Raw genomic sequence first — 21,451 nt, forward strand, 5'->3', positions numbered from 1 at the left:
GGATGGCCGGCTGTACGCTACATGGGGATGGCTGGCCGGCGATACGCTACATGGGGATGGCTGGCCGGCCGACTGTACGCTACATGGGGAGGGATGGCCGGCCGGCTGTACGCTACAGGGGGCTGGCTGGCCGGCTGTACGCTACTCGGGGAGGGATGGACGGCCGGCTGTACGCTACTCGGGGAGGGATGGATGGCCGGCTGTACGCTACAGGGGGCTGGATGGCCGGCTGTACGCTACTTGGGGAGGGATGGCCGGCCGGCTGTACGCTAAAGGGGGCTGGCTGGCCGGCTGTACGCTAAAGGGGGCTGGCTGGCCGGCTGTACGCTACATGGGGAGGGATGGCCGGCCGGCCGTACGCTACTTGGGGAGGGATGGCCGGCCGGCCGTACGCTACTTGGGGAGGGATGGCCGGATGGCCGGCCGGCCGTACGCTACTTGGGGAGGGATGGCCGGCCGGCCGTACGCTACTTGGGGAGGGATGGCAGGCCGGCCGTACGCTACTTGGGGAGGGATGGCAGGCCGGCCGTACGCTACATGGGGATGACTGGCCGGCCGGCCGGCTGTACGCTACATGGGGATGGCTGGCCGGCCGGCTGTACGCTACCTGGGGAGGGATGGCCGGCCGGCTGTACGCTACCTGGGGAGGGATGGCCGGCCGGCTGTACGCTACCTGGGGAGGGCCGGCCGGCCGGCTGTACGCTACATGGGGATGGCTGGCCGGCCGGCTGTACGCTACCTGGGGAGGGATGGCCGGCCGGCTGTACGCTACCTGGGGAGGGCCGGCCGGCCGGCTGTACGCTACTTGGGGAGGGCTGGCCGGCCGGCTGTACGCTACCTGGGGAGGGATGGCCGGCCGGCTGTACGCTACTTGGGGAGGGCTGGCCGGCCGGCTGTACGCTACCTGGGGAGGGATGGCCGGCCGGCTGTACGCTACCTGGGGAGGGATGGCCGGCCGGCTGTACGCTACCTGGGGAGGGCCGGCCGGCCGGCTGTACGCTACCTGGGGATGGCTGGCCGGCCGGCTGTACGCTACCTGGGGAGGGATGGCCGGCCGGCTGTACGCTACCTGGGGAGGGCCGGCCGGCCGGCTGTACGCTACTTGGGGAGGGCTGGCCGGCCGGCTGTACGCTACTTGGGGAGGGCTGGCCGGCCGGCTGTACGCTACCTGGGGAGGGATGGCCGGCCGGCTGTACGCTACCTGGGGAGGGATGGCCGGCTGTATGCTACAGGAGGCAGGCTGGCCGGCTGTACGCTACTCGGGGAGGGATGGACGGCCGGCTGTACGCTACTTGGGGAGGGATGGACGGCCGGCTGTACGCTACAGGGGGCTGGCTGGCTGTACGTTACAGGGGGCTGGCTGGCTGTACGTTACAGGGGGCTGGCTGGCTGTACGCTACAGGGGGCTGGCTGGCTGTACGCTACAGGGGGCTGGCTGGCTGTACGCTACAGGGGGCTGGCTGGCTGTACGCTACAGGGGGCTGGCTGGCTGTACGCTACAGGGAGACTGTGACCAATGCATTTCCCACCCTCGGCTTGTACTCAAATCAATAGGTTTTCCCAGTTTTTGGTGGAAAAATTAGGGGTCTCTTCTTGTACTGGAGTATATACGGTAAGTAAGTAAATGTAGCTCCAGACAATTTTTAAGCAAAATAAGGTTGGGGCTCTATAAAGCCATCTACCATCAGATCTACCTAATAAGGTAGATCCAAAATGGCAGGTTCTCTTTAATTGCTACCTGCAAGGCCATGCTGTTGATACAGTAACAGTGGAGACCTGGATAGAGTTTTTAGGGAAAAGCATATGGCTGAACTGGACATCACCTGTTGCTGACCTTTGTAAAGAGTCAACCCCCCCACCAGACCATTAGGTTGTATGAAAGTGTCCGATTCCTTGGGATACAGGTTTTATGACCTAAGCACCCTGGCCTGTATTATAGACAAGTACAGAAATGTAAAGTAATGGGCACCTACCTCTCATAATTTGGAAGTTTCCCTAGCTTTATTACCCCACCTTTTCTATAAAAACTTTATCACACGCGAGTCATGTTACTGAGGAATAAGGAAATTATAACATTGGTGGGACCCCCAGCAACCAAAAAATTATTATCTTTGTAATATTTATCTCTTAGGCCTCAAGCTCGCCCCGGGCCAGCATACAGAAGGGGTGAGCGATTTGCCTATGCACCCTCATGAGTTCTTCTTTTCCTTCACACCAGCCCCCTCCGCCCCCCTGCCTACTCAATGCACATGAAAGTGAAAAAGAGGTAAGGGAGTGTGGAGGAGAGGAGACAGATGCAGGCTGCAGCTGCCCCGCATCCCCCTCCTCCCTGGCTGAAAAGGCTATTGGAACCTGACACCAGCTAAAGATGACATTCCTGGTGACAGGTTCGCCTTAAGAACTTGCCAACACCTTTCTCATCCATTTCCTATCCTGGGTCAGGGACACAATGCATCCTGCTGTAGTGATTTGCATTCCGTGAAATGCAGCATAAACAATTAGAAAAAAGCTGCACTTGCAATCCTGCAGAAATTACCCCTTATACATCACTTATGTGACCACTGCAGCTATTCAGTCCAGTTTCAGCAAATAAATGCTCCTAGCACAGGCTATGAAAGTTCAACAATTGTCCAATGTACTTTCTTTTTCTAGATCTCTACTTCTTGTCATTCTACTGTGGATAAAGACTGGTCCTTGGTCATGTGACATCACACAGGTGCAAGCTCCTTATAACACAGCTCTGATTATACCTGTGTGACATCACATGACCATGAAGCAGAATCTGTCCACAGGAAGTAAACCATGAAGCTTCCTATTAGAGGGGTTATCCGGGTATAAAAATTTACATAGGGCCGGGCCCGGGTGGGGTCGGGCTAGTTATTTAAAAATAATAAACATGTACTCCCCTCGTCCGGCGCTTCCGATGTCCAGCGCCGCCGCCGGTCTTTTCTGTGAGCCGGTTTCATTACAAGGGTGCACAGGGAGCTTCCTGCCGGCCGGATGCTCCCTGTGCGCGGCTTCTGCGCCCCTGTAAACAAACTGGGGCACGGATCAAACGGAGTGCGGCGTGGGACATCGGTCGCGCCGGAGGAGGTAAGTACATGTTTATTATTTTTAAATAGCCCGCCCCAGCCAGGCCATAACTAATTTTTTATAACCGGATAACCCCTTTAAACAACAGCAAGCAGAGTCCTAGACAACTGTAAGGAAATGAAACAAAGTATATTGTAAATTTGTATAACTTTTTATTATAAGAACAATAACATTTATCTGCTGAAACTGGACAACCTCTTGTAACATAAGCATCATTGTTGCTCCAGGACCGGCACTGACCTGTGACGGGACAACCACTTTCACACATTACAAATAGCTTTCTAATCTATAACATTTTCATTCCTTACAAACATATCATAAAATACAGAGCAACCCATCATGAATACTCTGCAGCAATCTGTCATAGGAGAACTACCAATCCTCAAACTGTGAGAGTAACCTGTGCTATAAAGCGACAAGATTTCTGCATCTGCACGTGTATGAATCAGAACTATGGTGGACGCTGATGTGACAGGACTGCTGCATGTACGGAGGACGCTGATGTGATTGGGCTGCTGCAGGCACAGGGCTCTAGCTGTGGACAGGACACTCACACTGCTCCGGGATCAGCACAGGAGAAGGCAGGGTGTCAGATCCTAGTAGTCTAAAGGACCTATGATGACGTCATATCCTTGTGATCAGTCACATGTGTGGGAGGAGTCAGGCAGGCTGTGCTGTGTGATAGGCGCAGGTCATCGTGTTCTATAGTAGATTACATCATTGCATTGTGTGTCATTGCAGCGTTGTGTGTATATGTGATCATTATATAGTGCAGAGCTATGTATATGTGTACATTATAGAGTGCAGAGCTGTGTACTGTATGGTGTAGAGCTGTGTGCATATGTGTGCATTATATAGTGCTGTATACAGTGTAGAGTTGTATGTATATGTGTACAGTATATTGTGCACAGCTGTGTGTGTATATTATATAGTGCTATATACAGTGTAGAGTTGTGTGTATATGTGTACATTATATTGTGCACAGCTGTGTGTATATTATATAGTGATGTTTACAGTGTAGAGTTGTGTGTATATGTGTACAGTATATTGTGCACAGCTGTGTGTGTATATTATATAGTGCTGAATACAGTGTAGAGTTGTGTGTGTATATGTGTACATTATATTGTGCACAGCTGTGTGTGCAGGGGCGTTGCCAGGGTGGTAAAACACGGGCCCCAACGTATATAGATAACACTTTCAGTAATGCCCACTCCCGTACACAACACATACAGCTACATAAAACACAGGAAAAATCCCTACCTGTTACCTCCAGTGCCAGGAGGCCATAAAACCTATATACAGGTGTTCCCCTACTCAAGAACACCCGACTTACAGACGACCCCTAGTTACAAAGAGACCTAGATGTTGGTAATTTACAGTACTTTAGTCCTAGGCTACAATAATCAGCTATAACAGTTATCACAGGTGTCTGTAATGAAGCTTTATTGTTAATCCTGGTTCTTATGACAACTCAACATTTTCAAAATCCATTCGTCACAGAGACCAGAAAAATTCTGTCTGTGGTTACAATTATAAAATATACAGTTCCGACTTACATACAAGTTCAACTTAAGAACAAACCTACAGAACCTATTTTGTACGTCACCCTGTATATATTATACACATATATTCTGGTTTACACACAATAAAGCTGACAATTACTGCCCCAAAACAGTATAAGGCCCCATAATTTACATTACACCCCCCCAGTGTGCCACCTACTTAATAATGTTCCATAATCTTGAACTAACAGTTAGAATGCAATTTACACTTAATAACTGTGGCCCCCACTAATTAGCTCTGAACGTGGCCCTAAACTAAATAATGTCCTGCCTAATCATGCCCACATAAAGAATCCCCTCACCTTAAATCTACACTAAGTAATGTCCACACAGCCCCCAAAAGTTCCCCAGAGCCCCTGTAATGTTCCCCACAGCCCTAACTAAGAACTCCCCCTCGGCCCAATGCCGTCACAGCCCCCGATGTCCCCCAATGCCCCCCATAATGTCCCCTGTGTTCCCTCAATGTCATCACAGCCCCCTAGTAATGTTCCCGAAGCCCCCCAATGTTGTCACAGTCCCCTGTAGTAACTCCCACAGCTCCACTAAGAAGTCCCCCACATGACCAAGTAATGTCTCCAACAGCCCCCCCAATGTCTTCACAGCCCCCCAGTAATGTTCCCAAAGCCCTCTGTAATGTCCTTCACAGTCCCCCAATGTTTTCACAGCCCCCAGTAATGTTCCTAAAGTCCTCTATAATGTTCTCAACATAGCCCCCTAATGCCCTGACAGCCCCAATGTCCCCCACAGCCCCCAGTAATCTCTCCAATATCCCCTCAATAATGTTCCCAAAGCCCTCTGTAATGTTGCCTACAGCCCTCCCAATGTCTTCACAGCCCCCTGTAATGTCTCCAAAGCCCCTTGTTATGTTCCCCACAGCTCCTAGTAATGTCCCTAACAGCCCCCGCACCCCAAAGTCTTCACAGCTCCTGGTAATGTCCCCAAAACCCCCTGTCATGTCCCCCACATCCCCCTCAATGTCTTCACAGCCCCTGTAATGTTGCCAAAGCCCCCTGTAATGTCCCCCACATCCCCCCATGTCTTTGTAGCCCCTTGTAATGTCCCCCACATCCCCCCAATGTCTTCACAGTCCCCATTAATGTCTCCAAAACCCTGTTATGTTCCCCACATTCCCCCCCCGAAAGTCTTCACAGCCCCCAGTAATGTCCCTAACAGCCCCCCCACTCCCAAAGTCTTCAGAGCCCTTAGTAATGTCTCCAAAACACCCTCTAATGTCCTCCACAGCACCCCTCCGCAATGTCTTTACAGTGGATTTACTGTCCCCCAAAGCCTCCTGTAATGTAATGTTCCCCATAGACACCATAAAGTCCCCAATGTGCCCCATCCACCTTGCATAATTAAAAAAAATAAACACTGCTACTCACCTCTGTGTCTCCCATGGCTGCTCTCCGTTCACTGCAGCGCTGAGGAGCGGTGATGTCATCACCCAGCGTCTCCTGCTCCCGGCAGCTGTGGTGAGCTGCTTGAAGCAGGAGACGCTGTGTGATCGCGTCTCCTGCTCTCTGTAGTGCAGAACGGAGCCGACAGCTCCTGCACCACTACAGTGCTCATCAGTGCCGTCGGCTCCGTTCATCCGCTCTTCAGTGCTCATCGCTATCTACGTCCTGAGGACGTAGATAGCGATGAGAGTAGGGAAATATGCCTGGACACCAGGACATTCGGGGCACAGGTCAAAAGATCCGGGGCACGGGCCCCGGATCTTTTGACCTAGTGACGCCCCTGTGTGTGTGTATAGTATATAGTGCTGTACACCGTGTACAGTTGTGTATATGTGTACAGTATATTGTGCACAGCTGTGTGTGTATATTATATAGTGCTATATACAGTGTACAGTTGTGTATATGTGTACAGTATATTGTGCACAGCTGTGTGTATATTATATAGTGCTATATACAGTGTACAGTTGTGTATATGTGTACAGTATATTGTGCACAGCTGTGTGTGTATATTATATAGTGCTGTATACAGTGTACAGTTGTGTATATGTGTACATTATATTGTGCACAGCTATGTGTGTATATTATATAGTGATGTTTACAGTGTAGAGTTGTGTGTATATACATTATATTGTGCACAGCTATGTGTGTATATAATATAGTGCTGTATACAGTGTAGAGTTGTGTGTATATGTGTACATTATATTGTGCACAGCTGTGTGTATATAATATAGTGCTATGTACAGTGTAGAGTTGTGTGTATATGTGTACATTATATTGTGCACAGCTGTGTGTGTATATTATATAGTGCTGTATACAGTGTAGTTGTGTATATGTGTACAGTATATTGTGCACAGCTGTGTGTGTATATTATATAGTGCTATATACAGTGTAGAGTTGTGTGTATATGTGTACAGTAGATTGTGCACAGCTGTGTGTGTATATTATATAGTGCTATATACAGTGTAGAGTTGTGTGTATATATGTACACAGCTATATGTCTGTGTAGAGAGTTCTGTAGTCCGCATCCTGGGTGTGAGTACTGGATGAGGCTGGTGAAAGAACAGCCTGGCCTGACTCCGTCATGTGACTAGTCACATGATTGTGACATCATTGCAGGTCCTCCAGCCACTTTCTCCTGGCTTGCGCCCTGTGTTCCCTGCAGTCATGAGCCTGACAGCACAGCTTCCGTGAGTGTGTAGCCTGTGCATTACACTCTGCTCAGGCTACTGGCACAGGGGGAGCTGGACAGACCCTCACCATGGCACAGCCTGAGCAGCGCCTCATCCTCTCTCTGTACCTGGATGATCAGAGCTGCAGCACATGGACTCTTGTCCTCATGTGGCGGGAGAAGCATCAGTGACCTCCACACATGACAGCAATGAGGCTGCTACCACTGCAGGACTCCTGTGCTGCTCTATTCACCCAGACTGAGTAAACTAGTAGCAGAACCGGGGGCACACAGAACCCAGGGACTTTATATATGTCTGAGGACTGATCAGTAGAAAAGGACATTTGGTTTAGTGCAGTATTATTATATATAGTGCAGTATTCAATATTTCTTTGGATGCTTTTTTGAATTGTGATAGATGCCTCCATGTTATTTCATGTGATACACATGGCAGCGTCCCTCACAATGCGGAAAGTATCCAAACATGCAAGGTGAGACCGTGGCCTCAGATGTTACTATGGCAGTGCTACATTACATGATATGTCTGCTGTATTACCTAGAACTGTCAGTTGTATTGAAGTGGTAATTTTCAGGTATTTTTTCTCATGGTCTTTTTGGTTACCACAATATCTGGCAGTGAGGCACAGAGTATAACAAAGCACCATGTAAGAAATATGTTTATGGCTTTGTGGTATCCCTCCTTGTCGTGTCCCCATGTTTTTCAGTGGGGCCACACACACACACACAGACAGCCATGGTTTCCATAGCATGTGTGAGAGGACTGCCTGAGCCACAGATTTTGGAGCAGGTCACAGTTTGTGGCCCAGGCAATTCTTTTCTACATTGTTTCATGAGCGGACCCCACATGCAGGGGTTTGTCCCGATCGCAGATGTGTTTCCACTGAAACATGCAATTTATAATGAGCACCACATGTCTGCATTATTCACATGCAAAATATGTGTTGCTTGTTACCGATTGTATGATCATCTGTGGAAACAAACCCTGTTGCATTTGATTGTGTTTCAAATTGCAAACACATATGCACAAAGTGAATACAGCCTTAGGCTACATTCACACTAACCTGTGCAGACGTCGGTGCAGGGGAAAGAAGGAGGGGGTAATACACTCTGCCGTATTACAGAGAAAGATGGGACGTGTCCTATCTTTTCCCCTAGTACAGAACGGTACCACTTTGTTCGCCCATTCCCAGCCTATGGGAGACGCATATATACGGTGACTGTATATACGTCCCCCAACGGTTGTGTGAATGTATCTTCACTTCTCATGCACTTGAACAAATGTGCTTCGGCACAAGCAAGCATTCAGCTGAGAACAGGAAAGAGGACCTTATTAAGGGAAAATATAGGAGATATAGGGGCACTTTTATTAACCTGTCCTGTCGCGATCCCCAAAAGTGCCTTCTCCGTCCGGAATGCACTTTGCCGCGATTCAGGAAGAATCTGATATCTTGCATGTGTCGCTTCCTCGCGAGTTCAGCGTTCAATCGGATCATCCGACGGCCCACCCCCCGATTTCTGTCGCATGAAAGCCAGCGCAGCTCCGATTGCGTGCGAAACAATCCCTAGTTAAATACCTGTCACAGCGCCGCAAATACAGAAAATTTTGAAAATCCGACGAAAGTGCGATCTGCGCACTTTTAGTAAATAAACCCCATAGTCCTATATTTTTCACTGCACGGTCAAGGTACAGTGAGACCTCTTGTCCACTGCACTGTAACCAGGTTCTAAAGGTGTCAATAATCTGTGATCTGTGCAAATTGTGTGGTCGAATCATGGTCCCCATTACGGTTGAGTGCATGAGACCTTAGGCTGAGCCTTACTGTATGGTGGGATCGAAAGATGTGAGCAGCTGTATTCATGTAATAAAGCACTCACTGCAGAACCATATTTGGCACAATTTTCTGGGAAACGGCTGTAATACATCAGACCTGAATTCTACTCCTAGCTTGGGAATATGAGTGTGCACATAAAATATTTGGATGATCTAGCGAATCACCTTTCTTTGGTACATTGCAGGCTGTATTCTGGAGTCAGAAGGTGTGTCCTGAAAAACCTCACACAACCATGCAGGAATTGGCATTTCGCAGTCAGTAATAGAAATTCAGGTAAGGAATATTTTCATCATATGTGTGGTACATAATTTATGTTTTGACCGCTTCCTATTTTGCAACAAACTAATATTATTGTAGTTACAAGAACAGCCCTATGGTCCACCGTTTTTTAAAGGGAACCTGTCATGAGAAGGCCCACAAACTATCACAGATTTTTACTAGCCAATATACTACACAGTAACAGTGTGAAATGTACTTTCAATTGTTTTGGCTTCCTGAGGATACCAATACACTAGAAATTTGGATGATCATAGTGGTTTTTCTCCAATGCTTCTGTGTAGGAGCTGCAATGATAATTCAGCTCTGTCCAAATTTTCTCTGCCCTCCTTCAGTCCCAGGTAGCCAAGGATATGACGCTTTAAAATAACCCTGAGTGTTGCACATCAGGACTTCCACAGATTGCAGGAGAGCTTCTTGAGTCCTGTTAGGCAAACTCTGTGCTGGGGTGATGCCTTGGGTGCCCACAGGTTCACCACCACTGCTTTAGGACATAAATGGGCATTGGACATTTCTTGGGATGAATAATCTCCTCCCCACTGCTAGTACTATGCTAACAGTGTGCAGGATGCCATATGGGGGTGGTTAGTATACGTTCCACTCTGTAGATCCTGCAGTCATAACAGCCATAGCAACTAAATGAGTTATGTGGCAGAAGTAAGTCTTCCACTACCTCTGGTTTCAATCGATCCTCCATGATTTCAGGGTGCTGCCATAAAAGGTGTTTGCCCAAGAAATAAAGTTCTCCAGATCTAACCCACTAGTAATGTTAACACAATAAAGGACTTTTTAACCTCCTTAGGCCTGTTCCACACTTGAGAGTGTGATGCACTGAACTCGCATCAAACACGCAGCGACTGCTGCCTGGATCTCTCGGCCCAAACGCTCCAAACCGGAACTGAACTCAGCATGTCAGGTCACGCCCCCTGCACCCTGTGTGTGTATGTGATACTCATATACACATAACTGACAGCCTGTATGATGATGTAAGGGTAATGGTGTAATGTCTCCTCCATGTTCTTCCTGGTGCTGGTGGCCCTGCAGCCTGTGTGTATGAGATGCTACTATAAACATGACTGACAGTCTGTATAGTGGTGTGAGGTATAATGGTGTAATGACTCCTCCCTGTGCTTCCTTGTGCTGGCGGCCATCCCCCTGCAGCCTGTGTGTGTACAGGAGAGATACAACAGCTTCAGGCAGCCATGTTATAGCAGAATTTATAAGCATAAACAAATTTATGCTTTGTCAAGGTCGCTACTAGAGATGGACGGGATTCCTTTTTAAGAACTGGTGCGGGGTTTGAGTGTGTCCAGCGCGACTTATTGGTGGCCATGCAGCCAATCCGTCAATATGTCTGGGTCGCGCGGTACTCTGATTTAAAGTTCGGGTCCGCTCATGTCTAGGTGCTACGGCCGTGTTCATACCCATTTTGTGGGTTTTATTTTATTTTTTTTAGCATACTGTATGGCTATTTATATGGAAAAGGGCTGTTTTTGGGGTGTTTTTTATTTTAGTTTTTATTAATTTTTAATATTTTGGTTTTAACTTTTTTTTTGTTACTTTTTCACTAGGAGACTTGCACTTGGTATACCAGTATCCCTCATAAAGTAGTTCTGTACTGCAGTATATTATAACTGACAGTATTTCACTGACAGTTGGCCTATAAGACCCAGCCTTGGGACGGGCATATTAGGCTTCCATACTTGGAAGACTTCCTGCAGCCATGGTAAACCCCGGCTCTCAGAAATCACATTGTGTGGGACCCGGTGGATTACAGAGGGAACCCTTTTCCCTTGTCTCTCTCCCTAGTTGCCGTGCTCAGACTTCATCAAACGGTTAAAGTTAAACTTCCCTGCACAGAAAGGGCAAGATCATGCGAATATCAGGAACACTGAAGATGGTCAATAAGCCAGATTTTAGGAATGTACAGTATTTTACATGATATAACCTCCTAGTAAGGTTTTTTGTTTTTTCCAGTGAGGAAAAGTGAGTTTTATAATCAGTGGTCTGTGGGACTGTGGTACTGACTAGTTATGGTGGTTTGTCCGCTTCTGTAGAAAACTTCAGCATGGGGATTTGGTGGGAAATTGAATAAAAAAAGTTACAGGGTGGCCCCTAGGTGATTCTGCTTTGGACAGGGCAGCTGTGATGACAACATTCCACATGATCACATTCCACGCGTGATGCCAACCAAGAAGTATACAACTACTTCAAGATAAGGGTAGACAAAAAGTGGATAAAAGTCAGCGACTATGACAGGAGCACAAAACCTGTATTTGTACCCAAATGAGCTGAGCAGTATGCACCAACATACTGGTTTAGGTATACTGTATTTTTTTTTTAGTCGGTGCTAATGACACAATGGTGGGCAAATATAATAGGGTTGCATGATGTATCAAGACTTCGGTACTCGTTCGATACTTTCAAATTCAAAAGACTCCTACTAACTGTCGGCAGTGTCGGAGGATCTAAGAGGCTACTGAGGTGGGGAGTAGCCTAAGCTCCAGCTACTCCACGCCCCAGTAGCCTCTCTAGAAAATTTACTTATTAGGGAAATAAAAGTTTTTAAAAGATTGCAGGGGCGTGAGGATTAGCCCTTAAAAGGTCTATCCTCACGTCCAATAGATGCACCTACCATTCCCATGAAGACAAGATTCTTAAAGGAAATCAACCAGTGAAAATACCAAAAAGGCTACAAATACTTACCTCCGCTCCTCTTGGATCTCATCATCTCTCACCTCTGATCTGTCTCATCTCTCATTTTCTATGTGTTAGACACTAACACTAACTAAATAAGAGTTTAGATAAACCTGGACCCTGCTAATCTAATCTTTGTCAAAACACAGCATATCACAGCACTCGAAGGATCATAATGTGTCTGCTAAGAGAGTCTCCGCCCACACTGAGTTATAGGAGCTAAAACAGCAATAAAACTGAGTAAAATTTAACATTAAAAAAACTGAAGGTCCCCCTTCAAAACGCTGATAGATTGTTACTGATGCATTAGTTTAATTGGAAACGCATATGCGATTGGGCTGGGCCCCATGTGTCTGCACCCTTAATATTGAATTCAGATAATACTATTTTTCTTTTCTTGAAAGTATCGAATTGGTATTGAGTATCTTGATACTTCTCTTTGTATCGTATCACACTCAAAATTATGGTATTGGCACAACCATAATTTATAGTATGCTACCGGTTCTGTGGCAGTGTATGAAGAAAGCCCCGCTCCCTGGTGCCACTGGATACATCAGGCATGGCGTACAGTTCTACCCAGAAACGACAGTGCAGTCTATATTAAGTACTGAGAAATCCCCATGTCTACGGAATTGCCAAGTACTGCATTTATTTTCCCCCTTTATGCCCCTCCATGCCAAATGGGAGTAGAGGGACGTGAAGAGGGCGTGGCCTGGCAGCAGAGTGGGCCCTTATATATGTCTGCCAATAACTGATGTTTTTTAATTTCTGTTAAAATTTACGAATACGCATTTGACACTGATACTTTTCCTTTTGATGTTCTTCCGCCTTCAAATTTTTTCATTAAAGCATTGATTGTTTGGCTTAAATGGCCTGATAACATTTGAGGATAGGGCTTAATAATTTCTTACTTTGTCCGTGTAGGCTCACAAAGTTAAGTTTCTGGGGATAGGGATTTTCCTTTTTTTTTTTTTTTTTAGCTAAAAACTGTGTGGTCCAAAGTCAGTAAAGAGCTGTAACAGGTTAAAAGGAGACTGTCGCCAGATTGTACTCCATTAAACTACCAGCACCCTCGGGTAGGAAAAATGTTTCTAGAATTCTCTCATATGGTAAAGGAAAATTACCTTGAGAATGCTGTAGGTACACTGTTGCAGAAACATATCTTGTTTAACCTCTCATCCGAGTGGTTTTACTAAAAAACAATTATAAAATTCAGGATCATGGGAAAGATGGGTGCAGACTGCCTGCCATACATAAACACTTTACACGGGCTTCCTGAACTGTCCAGACAGGACTAATCAACCTGAGCTGTATGATTCCTACACAGCAGCTGGGCATGGTGCAGCGATTAATTACTTCTGCCTGTCAGGGACAAAACAGTGAATACAGCGTTCTCTGAAGCAGTGCATAATTAGGGTAAGAGGAGAAGCGCCGTGCCAGCCACAGGAGCTCCAGATTATAATAATTTTATAGTTGTTTTTTCAGCAAAACCAGGGATTAAATCAGGGATTAAATAAGTCATGTTTCTGCATCAGTGTAGCTAAAGCATTCTCAAGGTATGTTTGGCATAAAAGCAAATGGTAGATTTCCATGGTAGTCATGGAAAAATGAGCGCATTCATATTTGTTTAGTTATTATTAGTCGCGTTTAGAGGCAGCAGGAATATTCCCAATTCAGACGACTTTATCTTTGGTTCCATAGTACCTAAACATGCTTGGTGTCACAATGAAGTTAAGTATCTTATCTTTCAGTTAACATCAGGCTTGTGCTTCTGGAAGCTACAGAACCGGTGTTATCAGCAGTTTAATACTTGGTTGGAAATTCGAGATGATAAAGAGCCATTTCTTGCTTCATATCATCTTTAACCCCTTAACGACCTGGCCCTTTTTTTTTTTTTTTCATTTCCATTTTTCACTCCCCACCTTCAAAAATGAAAATGAAAAAAAAATTCCAAATGCAGTGAAAATGGTGAAAAAACGCATTTGTGCTTAGATTTTACGCCTTTCGCTGTTCGCCCCAAATTACATGTCTACTTTATTCTTTGGGTCGGTGCGATCACGCGGATAACAAATTTGTACAAAAATTAAAACCTCCTGTACAATTTTTAATTTTTTTTTATTTTGCAATCTTCAGCCTCTAATAACTTTTTCATACTTCGGTGTATGTAACTGTGGGTGTTGTAATTTTTTGCGACTTTTGATGACGTTTTCAATGCTATCATTTTTAGGTCTGTATAACCGTTTGATCACTTTATAGAATATTTTATGTTTTCCAAAATGGCAAAAAAGTAGTGACTTTGGACGCAATTTTCCGTTATGAGGTTAAACGCAGGGAAAACCGTTACTATATTTTGATCGGGCATTTTCGAAAGCTGCTATACCTAGTGTGTTTTGATTTTTACTGTTTATTTATATTTATATGACTTCTTGGGAAAGGGGGTTGATTTGAATTTTTATTTTTTCTTATTATAATTTTTTTTTACTATTTTTCAGACTCCCTAGGGTACTTTAACCCTAGGTTGTCTGATCGATCCTAAAATATACTGCCATACTACAGTACGGCTGTAAATGGGGATTTTCTTCCTCATTCATTAAAATGTGATATAACCACATTGTAATGAATGGGTTAAAACGAGACAGGATCGGGGAGCGACTATCTTCAGCTTTTTGAAGCTGCCGGCAGCTTTGCGGGATACCACCGGCTACAGAGAGGACTCAGCCCGTGAGCCCTCTCCATGTACCCGCACCCGTCAGTAAGGGGTTAAAAAGATGATATATATCAAAAAGATTATATTTAATAGTACCAACAAAAAACAAAGGGAAGTGTGTATAGGCCAAAAAATCTACACAAATCTTTATTAATTATTGACACCACATAACACTAGATTAAAAACACCTAAAAAGTACAATTTTACATCCGAACATGACCCATGTATAAGACCACAATAGATCCATACATATCACATTGCACCAACAACAATAAATATATTGCCATTTGTCCCATATAAATGAATCAGTGTGAACAATAGACCATACAAATTGTTGTTAGAGTCAATAAATATAGTTCCCACATGAGAAAATGCATATAACACTGATGGAACAGATGGCACACTCTTTTGGAATATAACCCAAAAGCTGATCAGCGGTACATAGTTGCCAATCCATGATATTTGTAACAAGAAGAGTGTTTTCAGAGGGCAATGTGGGCAAAATACCTCACACGTTTCGTCGCTTTGTGAGACTTCCTCAGGGGTCCATTTGATTGCTACATTAGTGTGTTGGCCGTTTTTGTTACTATAAATTATCCTCTAGCTGTGCAGGTATTCTTATATTTAATATTACACAAGTGTCTATGTATTATAGAATGGAAAATGATGGTATCTAAAGTGACATTTCTTCCTCATTATATGACTGCTCATTTTCACTTGACTTTGGATAAGATCTTTCTATTTGTATATGGACCAAATCTCACATAGAGGAGGAAATTCTAGGAATGACCATTCATACCCACCTGAGGGGCTAGTAGCTAAATGGGGTAAAAACTGGTGAGAGAAAAGTGACCTGATTTTTCTTTTGAAGTAGTTGGTGTGTTTTTCTATTCAATTTCCCTTTGCTCCCTTTATAAATGATTGGAACAGTGGAGAAGTGAGCAGTGGTGAATGACATTATTACTGTAATTGTAAAGAGGACTTGCTGACGAGAGAAACTGTCTTTTATGAGGTTATTGACTACAGATTGAGCTCTTTATTATTTTCTCTCAATTCTAGTTTTGCTGTTGGTTGCATTAGTGTAATCTTTAAATGACCACCATAATTATTCTGCAAATTACTCTACTTAAATTGACCAAATAGGTCCCACCTCATTGGTGAATCAAATCGTTAGATCCACATGTTACTGTGTGACAGAGGTGATGGGAATTGATCATATACCTTAAATTTTCTGTTTCATTGAACCAAAATAGTGTAGTGCCATTGATTTCCAATCCAGGCCTCATTAGTGTTTGACACTGTTTGTTAGCTGCTTAGTAACAGATTATGGTGTGTCATTCATTTGCCTTTTGAGACTTGTGCAAATTAATTGTTCCCTGTCAAAAGTTTGATGGCAAGGCAATAAATGTGAGAATTATACTTTAACTTGATATTATCGTGCTAATGGAAATGTTAGTAGAGACTGAAGTTTGAAACGGCAACCTGGGACCTTCACCTTATTAAAGTGAATTTGCGTTAGTTCTGAATTTGTAAACATTGCGTTCCGATATGCCCATTAGATGGTGCTGCCAGCAATGCTTTCTTTTCCAATGCTTTTCATATCGTTGACCCCTTCAGTTAGGAAAAATACTCATTTTATTGGTAGCTGCATTCATTATCAATACTGCTGCTGTTTTTCTTACTGCTTATATGTGGATTTTTACTGCGTTGACCAGAATTACTTTTAAAATCCATTTACCCTCTGCTAGTTTGTTTCTGAAATCAAAGGTTTTGTAATGTGATCTGGAAGATTCTATGATGCAGCATGTTTGTCGTATTATGCAGTTACTGGGCTTTGGCATAGATCTCAGCAGCAATTTCTATCAGAAATAGATTTGGTGGTTTTGATGCTCAGTAAGCATAGTGTTAATAATATTAATAGTAATGGTAGGATACTCAACACATATTAGAGAACATCAGTCTCTTTTAGAATCTTGTTGGTTAACCATATTATAATGCTGACCAAATAAATGTTTTCAGATGCAAAAACGTCATGGCACTAGGACATACAATAGGTGCATTTGGCAGGACTAAAATAGATATGAAATCAATATGTTGAATTTTAGCTGTAGTGTGTAATGTGATGGAAACGTTGGGGTGGGGAGATGGAGAAAAAAATCATAACACACTTAAATGTCATTACAGGCGGTCCCCTACTTAAGGACACCCGACTTACAGACAACCCATAGTTACAGACAGACCCCTCTGACCTCTGGTGAAGCTTTCTGAATGCTTTACTATAGTCCCAGATAGCAATAATCAGCTGTAAGGTGTCTGTAATGAAGCTTTATTGATAATCCTTGGTCCCATTACAGCAAAAAATGTTTAAATCCCAATTGTCACTGGGGCCAAAATTCTTTTTGTCTGGTTCTACAATTATAAAATATACAGTTCCGACTTACATACAAACTCAACTTAAGAACAAACCTCCAGACCCTATCTTGTACGTAACCCGGGGACTGCCTGTACTTTGAGCCACTGATACAAGTGTCCTGCAGTGCAAGTGTACTGTTGCTCTGGCAGTCCTCCATTGCTCATTAAACACTTCACCATAAGGCTATATAAATCCTGTTTGCATATGTTTAAGTGGTCAGATCTTCTGAACCATGGCACCTAAAAACACTGGTAGTGCAAAGAGAGGAGAATATCCTCTTACATATTGGATTGTGCTTCTAGGTGAAACAAAAGTGTAGATATCCACTGTTAAATTGACAGTAAAAAATTTTAATTGCACATCTGAAACCCAGACTGTAATTTTAACAGTGGATGTCTCCAGTTTTGTTTCAACTAGAACCATAATCTTTTTTAATATGACACCAGAATTGTGTTTCTAGGTGCTTTGGTACAGAAGATATGACACTTTGAAGTGAACCCTGTCAGCTGAAGGCAGAAAGCATAATTGTTGAAGAAGACAATTTGCAAAAGTACATGCACCCTCTGCCTCTAAACCTGTAAAATGGTCATGGATTGCAATCGTACATACAGGCAGTCCCCGGGTTACGTACAGGATAGGTTCTCTAGGTTTGTTCTTAAGTTGAATTTGTATGCAAGTCGGAACTGTAAATTTTAACCCCAGCCAAATATTTTTTGGTCTCTGTGACAATTTGATTTAAAAAAAAATCAGAACCAGGATTAACAATAAAGCTTAATTGCAGACACATTAGATAACTGTTATGGCTGTTTATTGCAATCTAGGGCCAAAATAGAGCATTTAACCAACATCCTGAGTCCTGTTTGTAACTAGGGGTCGTCTGTAAGTCGTGTGTTCTTAAGTAAGGGACCGCCTGTATTTATAACCTATTGTGGTAAAGATTTATACAGTTTTACCACTTATTAAAAAAAAGAATGGAAAGGTGACAAACAAGTATATTTTTTCACGTTATGTTTTATGTCTGTTAATTCTATAACACAAAAATATGAATTATTAATAAAATGATTCCATCAGGTTAAAGGGAGCCAAAAAATTCTCCCCCAAAGTCAGGTAAATATCACTCTTCACTTTTCATTTTCACATGAGATAAGGAAAGTTTAGTGGTTCTTTTCTGTAGTACCTAGAAACATGTTTTGTGCATATTAAAGATAACAATCTCATCTTTCAGATCACATCAGGTTTGTTGTTTTGTGGACTACAGAACTGGAAATACAGGCAATGCAAGAACTGGAACTTTATCTGCAGCTTGTATTTTCAACTATGTATTTAGCTGAATGTATCTCTGGTGCTGTGGTTTACAAAGCCATAAGCCTAATGAAATCTGAGACCCTTATCTTTTATATGACACCAGCAGCAAGTTTCTAGGTAGTACAGAACAGATGATGGGGGCATGCGAAGTGACATTACCGCTGCCACCTCCTAAGCTTCATTCGTCTCATTTGAAAATGGGATGGCAAGGGTCATATTTGCCAGACTTTGTGGGACACTTTTAAAGGTAAACAGGTGAGATATCACTTAAGAGGCAACTCTACAAAGCACATTGCATACCCTATCTGGGGCCACAAGTATTTTATTGGGGTAAAACCTGGTTACAAGTACCAGTGGCACATTGTAGATTGTGTGTAAAATCCCCATATACTGCCATACTGTAGTAAGTATATGGTAGGATCAATTAGACCACCTAGGGTAAAAGTACCCTAGGGAGTCTGAAAAATAGTAAAAAAAAATAAATTAATAATTTAAAAAATCCGTGAAATTCAAATTGCCTTTTTTCCCTAAAATTGATATAAAAATAAACAGTAAAAATCATAAACATGTTCGGTATCCCCCGCATCCCAAAATTAGACCAAAATTTAATAATGGTTATTTCCAGCTTTAAAACCTGTAATGGAAAATAGTGCCCAAATGTCTGAAACTCCACTTTATCACCAATTTTATACGTATAAAACAATTTATAAAATGTGTTAAAAAGGTCTTACAGTCCCCAAAATGGTAACAAAGAAATGTCAGCTCATCCCAAAAAAAAAAACTCACACAGCTCTGTACACCAAAGTATAAAAAAAACTATTAGCTTTTTAAAAAAAAAATTTAAGCATTAAAACACAATAATGAGTGTACTAACCCAAAGAATAAAGGAGATTTCCTTTGTCATTTGGGGGCGCACAGTGAAAGGTGCAAAAACCAAGCCCACAAGAAAATGGCACAAATGCATTTTTTCACCATTTTCACAGCATTTGGAATTTCTTTCCCAGTTTCCATTACACTTAGTGGGATAACACATGAACGATGTGTATATAAGTGAGCGTTATTATGGCGCTGGACAACTAGGTAAGGAATCCGATTTTATTTAATAGAAATAAAACCACTTAAAATTGTGGACAAAATAAAAATTGGGGGGGGGTACAGAGTGATGATAAGAACAACGCATTTCGTGCTCGGACAGAGCGCTTCATCTGGTTCATATGAAGATTCCTTACCTAGTTGTCCAGCGCCATAATAACGCTCAATTATATACACATCGTTTATGTGTTATCCCACTAATCTTATCATCCGGAGTCGCGCATCCAAGCAGGAGAAGGATCGACACCGGGAGCGAGGCTGCACGAGGACACTACTGTTTTTCAACCAAAAGCGATATCACAGAGTTGTGCCTGCCAGCACAGCCCCGTAAGGTTAGTAGTTCCACTACTACTTGTACACCGCCACAATCAGTGAAGGATACTGCACTATAGGAGCTCCCCCCTCTCTCCATTCTTTTCCAGATTACTAGTTTCCATTAAACGGCATGGAATATTAAATACTGTTACTATGAAATGCAATTTGCTCCACAACAAAACACAAGCCATCATACAGCTCTTTACATGGAAAAATAAAAAAGCTAGAGTTTTGATGGTGGGGAGTGAGAAATGGACACACAAAAGAATCTGGTTATTAAGGGGTTTAAGTCTCACAAGTCATGAAAAAAACTAAGTAAAAATTGTTAGAATATGTAAAGCTTTTCCCACCTAACATATAGTCTTTTAAAGGAGAGGAACAGAACTGCAAAAATTGACCTAAACATTCAGGGACCAATGATCCTCCGTCACAAAGGGGTTAAAGATGTTGGGGGAACATCTAACCCCTTAAGGGCACTTATATCTTTGGAAAAGAGCAGAAATTATAACAGCTGGGAATTCAGTGGAAGTGGAGAATTCTGGAGTACAGGCGGTCCCCTACTTTCAAACAACCAACTTACAGACGACCATTAGTTACAAACGGACCTCTGGATGTTGGTAATTTACTGTTTAGTCCTAGACTACAATAAACAGCTATAACAGTTATCAAAGGTGTCTGTAATGAAGCTTTATTGTTAATCCTGCTAGTTATGACAACCAAACATTTTTAAAATCCAATTGTTACAGAGACCAAAAAAAATTTGTCTGGAGTTTCAGTTATAAAATATACAGTTCCGACATGCATACAAATTCAACTTAAGAACAAACCTACAGAACCTTTCTTGTATGTAACCCGGGGACTGCCTGTATATACAGCACTGGAGGACAGATGCCCTTTAATTTTTTTTGTAGTACCGTATATGCTTCTGATTTTATTATTTGACTCATAGCTGACAAGAACAGACTGCTCTTTAGACAGCTAGATCTGTAGTCACACGCACCATAAGGTGACGTTATCACACTGTGTGGATAAATGGTAATACCTTGTTTTCAGCTTATTCATACCTTTCTAAAAATAATTAGAGATGAATAATACAGTGCCTCAGCATAGTTTTTTATGAGAATATAATTCTAATGTATGGATTACGTCAATACCGTTGGCAGTAGCACTTGTCTTACAATTTTTAAAGACATGGAGGCTATTGATGGCTGTCATTAGAATGGACCATCAGTATCAGATCCATTGGGATCTAGATCCATACTTACTGATTAGCTTGATGAAGTGGTTTTGGCAGTCATCCCTACCCGGTTCATCCGCTATGTATTTTTATACTATTTAGGTTGCCCCGGGACTGTAAATCTTATGATTATTGTTGGGTCTTACAGATTCTTCTAATGAATAGCTCGCCCCTTCCCCCCTCCCTCATCCCATACACAGACACTTCCTGCCAGCAAGCAACATTGTGCAGATACAAGCTACAGAAAAGATAAGGTTTTTATCCAGGGGGAGGCAT

The 21,451-nt window shown here is 43.3% G+C and overlaps 2 protein-coding genes across 3 annotated transcripts in view; one reads left to right on the forward strand and one right to left on the reverse strand.

Annotated features, from left to right (window-relative positions):
- Window positions 1-3,793, reverse strand: part of LYRM4 (LYR motif containing 4) — a 78,785-nt gene extending 74,992 nt beyond the window's left edge. Inside the window, exon 1 of the mRNA XM_072152522.1 lies at window positions 3,648-3,793. The gene's annotated coding sequence lies outside the window, so the exon portion shown is untranslated. The remainder of the gene's footprint in view (window positions 1-3,647) is intronic.
- A 3,354-nt stretch (window positions 3,794-7,147) lies between these two features.
- FARS2 (phenylalanyl-tRNA synthetase 2, mitochondrial) overlaps window positions 7,148-21,451 on the forward strand; it is a 298,134-nt gene continuing 283,830 nt past the window's right edge. The window contains exons 1-2 of one of the 2 annotated variants that reach the window (XM_072152519.1): window positions 7,148-7,299; window positions 9,318-9,406. In XM_072152519.1, the coding sequence (XP_072008620.1) occupies window positions 7,208-7,299; window positions 9,318-9,406 (181 nt within the window). In that variant the 5' untranslated portion in view covers window positions 7,148-7,207. The remainder of the gene's footprint in view (window positions 7,300-9,317; window positions 9,407-21,451) is intronic. The other variant, XM_072152520.1, reaches the window with a different exon arrangement.

This window comes from Engystomops pustulosus, chromosome 5 (genome assembly GCF_040894005.1).
Source record: "Engystomops pustulosus chromosome 5, aEngPut4.maternal, whole genome shotgun sequence".
NCBI classification, from domain to species: Eukaryota; Metazoa; Chordata; class Amphibia; order Anura; family Leptodactylidae; genus Engystomops; species Engystomops pustulosus.